The sequence below is a fragment of the Lygodium microphyllum genome, chromosome 30, assembly GCF_053477565.2.
Source record: "Lygodium microphyllum isolate KBCC chromosome 30, Lygodium_microphyllum_v1.1.10, whole genome shotgun sequence".
Taxonomy (NCBI): Eukaryota; Viridiplantae; Streptophyta; class Polypodiopsida; order Schizaeales; family Lygodiaceae; genus Lygodium; species Lygodium microphyllum.
In genome coordinates this window covers 2754544-2760223 of record NC_141164.1, presented here as the reverse complement: position 1 = coordinate 2760223, position 5680 = coordinate 2754544, and the positions used below count along the sequence as shown (strand labels likewise).

Sequence of the window (5680 nt, the reverse complement as noted above, 5' to 3'; positions counted from 1 at the left end):
AACCATCAAAATTTCAAGTCTATTACCTAGAGTTGATTCGAACTACTTATGTGTGGATGAGAGCACTTGAGTTCCTATACATCTATTCATTGTAGCTAGGGTGATGAAAGTTGGTGTTGCTATAATGGTCAATTCTTGTTCATCATTACCATGCCAAAAGGATTGTTCACTTATATCTAGAAGAGGCAAGGCAATTTGAGCCCAAAACATTAGATTGATTAAATGTAGAAAATAGGCAAAGCCCATTCATGGAGGCATCCCTTGTGGGGGAGACATTGCTATAACACTAAAGCATCATGAAACAAAAATGACTTGAATTTTTTTTGTGCTCACAATCATACACAAATGAGAATTAAATTTCCTAAGAAATAGAAAGAGTAAACGGTTGCCTTTTTTGACTACCAATGGCCAAGCCGATGTATTTATTATTAGGATTTCCTAGCTTCCTTTGAGTACAAGCATTTTTTAAATGGGAATCTTTGCAAAAGTCCTGTTAATTGAAATATTTAAAAGCATTTAGTACAAGGTGATGATGACCTCCGCTCATGGTCTTTATGTTTTCTTCTCTCTCTCTCTCTCTCTCTCTCTCTCTCTCTCTCTCTCTCTCTCTCTCTCTCTCTCTCTCTCTCTCTCTCTCTCTCTCTCTCTCTCTCTCTCTCTCTCTCTCTCTCTCTGCGTATGCATGTGCGGGTGCAGGTGTGGGTGCGTGTGCATGTGCACGTGCACGCTTTGTTTTCTCATAGATATATATTACAATCCATGCATAGTCTTGTTTAGAACTAATGAGAAATCGTGGTGAAGACTTTTAAAAATCTTAAATTTAGGAATGCCTTAGCCATTCTCATATCTTGTGTCTTCTTTTATGGTGCAAGTATGAAAAGCACCCACATGGACCTACCATTTGCTTAATACAATTCAAGTCTCATGATTGCTTTAGCACACCATGATCTTGATTTGATTTGCATTTGTCTCATTAAACGAGAGAGAAGGTAAAAGTCATACAGCATCAATGTAGGAGGGACATAGTTGTGCAAGGGGAAAAGAAGGATGAAAGTAGTTGCCCCTAAGGATATGGCGAGCTAAGAGTCGATTGGCTTGATCCGTGAGGTGGACACCATCCCAATTAATATATTTAGATGGATCTACGCACGATAAAGCTGATAAGAATTGTCCATGGACATGGTTACTAGTTCCACATTGCACGCCATAGTCATAATTATGGTGACCTCCAATACCGCAGCAAGCACGGGTTGTATACTCAAACCCTGCCACATGAACACACCACTTGTAAGTGCACTTAGGGGCTAGCCACTTTGCAATGTTATTTCTTGATAATAAGAAAATAGACCTTGTGGCTCTATAGCCCAAAAAATAATTACTTTATACACTTTTCTCCAAAAGCTCAACTTCCCCCATTGTGCAAAGAAACAAAAGGGCTTTCTAGGTTTTCTTATGTACTCACCATAACGTTGTGCATTTTCTATCATCGTGTACAAGATATCGTAAGTGTCGACGTAGATTATTGTTGCTCCAGGCAATTCTTCTTGGAGCAAATTTAATTGCGCTTTGAGCAAGTGATTATAGAAAACAACAGCATCATTGTAAGGTTTGGCACATCCATGCACATCAAAGTCTGCAACATGGTGTGGGTATCTAGAAAGAACAAATGGTAGACATCCTTGAGGCCCAACATCTAGCACCCAAAATGTTTTGGCTCCAGTTTCATATAGTTCCTAGGAAAAGACCCACACAAATAATAATGGTTTGATTAGAATTTCCATGTAGGTAGAATAGTAATTTACCCCCTCTCTAGTGGCAAATGGAAATCAACACTTTTGAACATAGAAATTTCAATAGAGACATATTTTTCTACTATGACGTGCATAGTTAGTAGCACACTTTAGCATTAGTATTCTAACCATTGTACATAATGCAGCATTTACAATAAATAACCATTAGCATTAGTACTCACATTAATTAATGTAACAAATATGCCTCGGGAATGTCACATAGTACTCTCTTACCTTAACACCATTACTAATGGAGTTCACCACTTCTGGCAAAAAGCTCCTAACTTGTTCAGTGCTCATTTTCAAGTCCATGTAAGCATGGCTAAAATCATTACCACCTAGTTGAATGATGTAGAGCCCCTTAATGAACGAGTCCATACGAGGGAGATAATTTTGAGGACCTGCAAACGTATCACTTAAGTTTAAATGGAGTAATCAACACGTAATTTAATGTACAAAATCCAAATTAAGTTGAGAGGAAAATTAGAAGCTTTGAGTGCACTTATAATTTTCTTCAATATTATTTCTTGATTACCCTTGAAAGGTACTAACCTTTTTGCTCGTGAACAAGAGAGACTTGCTCCTTGAAGACTTTGAACTGGTTGACTTGAATTTGTAGATTGAAAGGGGATGTGAGGGAGACAATGTTATTTGCAGTTGCTCCAGATGACGCAAAATTGGCCCCATGGGTGAAGTTGGAGTCCACTGATTGTAAATATGGGCTAAGAAAAGGTTTTCCAAGGCCTTGTGCTACAACATCCATTAAAACTAATGTTATTGCAATTTGTGGAAACCTCCAAAAGAGAGGATTAAGTTAGCAACAATGACATCACAGATGAAAGGCCACATTGTGATTGTTCTCTATATCTCTCATACCTAAAGTTTTCAAAAGAGTAATGGTTGAACTTTTAGCGTAAATTAAACAAGCTCCTCAAAGTAATGCTATAGGGCCTTGTGGATATAAATTGCTCTATGCTTTGAATGCATTATGAAAGTGTCTCCCAACTCCATGCCATTGAGGCCCTTCGAAGAGTATGGTTTGGATCCACATTCCTTCACACTTAGGAGATTGCGAGATTCCATAGAAATTCGTGCCAATTTTTTTCATACTACCATTCTAGTCGAAGCAAATTGATAGGCAACAAGTAATGTGTTTCTCCATTAGTTATGCTTGTACTTACTAAACATGCATTTGTGCACACATATATACAGATACAAATATGTATGTACATACATGAAAACATAAATGCATGCATGATGAAAAAGTATGGTGATAAGTGTTAATTTCAAGAACCATAATAGCATAATATCTAAAGGCGCGCTTGAAAAGTTCCAAGTAATTTGAAATGCCCTTGTCTTTGTGCCATCTAGGATATTTTTACAATGAAATGGGTGATAATGAGGTTTAAAAATGATAAAACGTTAACTTGAGCACATATTCGCGTAGGGGATTTGTAAATTGCTTCAAGGCTAATACTTAAGTTGGGCACACATTTATGTAGGGGATTTGTGGAATGCTTTCGAGCCATGTTTTATAGGTACATCTTGCTTTGCCTAGGTGACTAGTGCCTGCTCAATTTGTGCCAATGAACTCAAGTGTCGAGTTGTGGGTTGCATGTTTGTAAAATCATTGAGATGAGGCATTGCTTGTGCTTTCAAGCAATGCACAAGTTTAAAGGTGGCTTAAGCTAATCTTGTGCATTGCTTGTGCACAAGTTTAAAGGTGGCTTAAGCTAATCTTGTCTTCGCGTAGTTGGTTTGAGTGTGGGTTGAGTTTTATGGGTGTGTGGGTTCAAACCCTGGGCAGCATGATAAGACACCTATTTGGCAGCATGACTAAAGATCCATTTGCATCAAAAAATTCACACTCCAAGAGGTTCTAGATGTATATGGTAGCCACATTTAGACTTGACATGGCAGATGGTAAACAAGCTATGGAGAGAGAGAGAGAGAGAGAGAGAGAGAGTACCAAGGAAGTCGATGAGGAGGCGGCCATCGCTGTATCGGCTGACAGGGCGATGGAAGAAAGTCTCGCCGTAGGGGAATTCTTCAGCGAGGGTGGTGAAGGGGAGGGCGACATGGAAGCCCCCAGTGTCGGAGCTGGAGTCCCCGAAGTTGAAGATGGCCGGGAACTCGCAGTGCTCACCGCCATCCCCACGCACTCCTCCTGCGAACACCATTAAGACTACGGCCACCACCACCAGCAGAACAGCCGCATCTCTGCACTTCGGAAGAAGTAGAGGAAGCACCTTCATCCTCTCTCTCTCTCTCTCTCTCTGTCTGTGTATGCCAATTCTCCTCTCGTCGCCCTAGCTTCACCAGCAGGCTGGACCTCTCTCTACACACACACACACACTTGCTTCTCACTCAAACAACGAAGGAAAAGACAGATAGACAACAGGAAGAGGAAAGCGCCGTTAAGGGCTAGCTCATGTACTGTCACTGCTCATCTCACTCAAGTATTGAGAGGTGTGTGTGTGTGGGGGGGGGGGGGGGGGCCAATGATACAGACAAACAGCCAACTGTTAAAAAGAGCACACACACACAAGTTCAAAAGTCACTTCCCACATAAATTCCTTTCCTTTCATCCCTTGTACAATTTTTTCACCCTTTTCCCTTCCACCCATGCCATCAATAAGTGGCCTCTCCCTCACATTATTTCACATTCCAGCTTTTTATTCCTCTAGGTAAAACCCATAGGGTAAGACACCCCCCCCCCCCCACCCCCCCCTAAGGAAACACACCGTCTACACAACTCACATTCACATCTCAAGTTATATTTTTCTAGGCTTTCCAAGGAGCCAACTCGATCCCTTCACGAGATGTCGTACATAATCAACGTATCATTTGTCACATTTAACAATTACAGTTTTCTAACCATTTGTCTTTCATGCCCACATGACTCGCCCATTAGACACCGCGAAAATATTTCACATTCACAAAATATTCTGGTGTTACTTTTGTGGCATAATTTCCCCATGGACATTTCTCCCTCCATTCCTCTCTTCTTGTACCACTTGCATTTCCTCCTTGGTAGGGGAGAAAAAAAATGTCATCATGTGGGTTTTTCATCCGTTTTCTTTACCATTTAGGAGATTTTGTTATATTTGTACACTCCACTCCACAACAATGTAGGCAAAAGGCCACATCAATTCGAAGAACAAGGACGTGTAGAACCTAGACCTATATGTGCGGTGTTGGTACTGGAAAAGAATTATTGAATACTCTAGTAAGATGCCAATACATTTGTGGAGTCTTATACTAAGATGCATATTCATGCCAACTCAATGCACATAGACATGCAGTAACTAGATCCATATTATGTGGTGATTAATTGCTTGAGTAATGGTCAATTGTTTTTTGAGTATTGAAAAAGGATGCCAATATATCCATTCTAAAAGAGTATAGTGGCAACTTACAAAATCAACTCATAAAGGGGGAAGAGAGAGAGAGAGAGAGAGAGAGAGAGAGAGAGAGAGAGAGAGAGAGAGAGAGAGAGAGAGAGGGGGAGAGAAGTTTTAACATGGTAGGAACAATCCCAAGATGCCTTAAGGCATATCTCGCAAACCAAAACTAGACCTTGCTTGCCTCAAACTTGAAAATTTGGAAACTATTTCACTAACTATTCTACCTCCACAAAGGTGATGAAATGGGGTGTGTGTGTGTGGGTGTTTGGGGGGGGGGGGGAGAGAGAGAGAGAGAGAGAGAGAAACAAACCAAAACAATGATGATGATATTAATGATAGGTTCCCTTGTTATTTTTGGATGCCTTAAGCACGTCTATGTTCAATCTAACTTGGATAAAACTTCTTGTGTTAATCAATCACCATAAACTTGGTAGGAAGAAGTAACAACACCTTTACAAGGTTGTTTTGAGGCTTTTAGTAGGT

The 5680-nt window shown here is 40.3% G+C and overlaps 1 protein-coding gene across 2 annotated transcripts; it reads right to left on the bottom strand.

Moving 5' to 3' along the window:
• Positions 1-790: 790 nt before the first annotated feature.
• Positions 791-4261, bottom strand: LOC148009490 (GDSL esterase/lipase At4g01130-like). Of its 2 annotated transcripts, XM_087673151.1 has the most exons (5): positions 3760-4257; positions 2343-2540; positions 2025-2191; positions 1463-1733; positions 791-1265 (listed from the first exon to the last, which is right to left on the bottom strand). In XM_087673151.1, the coding sequence occupies exons 1-5, from the start codon at positions 4043-4045 to the stop codon at positions 997-999; spliced, it is 1191 nt and encodes a 396-aa protein (XP_087529277.1). In that variant the 5' UTR covers positions 4046-4257; the 3' UTR covers positions 791-996. The 2 variants fall into 2 exon arrangements, with proteins under 2 accessions (XP_087529277.1, XP_087529278.1); XM_087673152.1 differs by lacking the exon at positions 1463-1733 and having other exon boundaries at positions 998-1265; positions 3760-4261.
• Positions 4262-5680: the final 1419 nt, after the last annotated feature.

Bases quoted from the DNA above. Each gene is read 5' to 3' on its own strand.
- LOC148009490 (XM_087673151.1), bottom strand. From the start codon at position 4,045: ATGAAGGTGCTTCCTCTACTTCTTCCGAAGTGCAGAGATGCGGCTGTT. The intron at 2,192-2,342 runs GTTAGTACCTTT...ATACGTTTGCAG, and splicing joins TCTTGTTCACGAGCAAAAAG to GTCCTCAAAATTATCTCCCT. The intron at 1,266-1,462 runs GTGAGTACATAA...TTCATGTGGCAG, and splicing joins AGAAAATGCACAACGTTATG to GGTTTGAGTATACAACCCGT.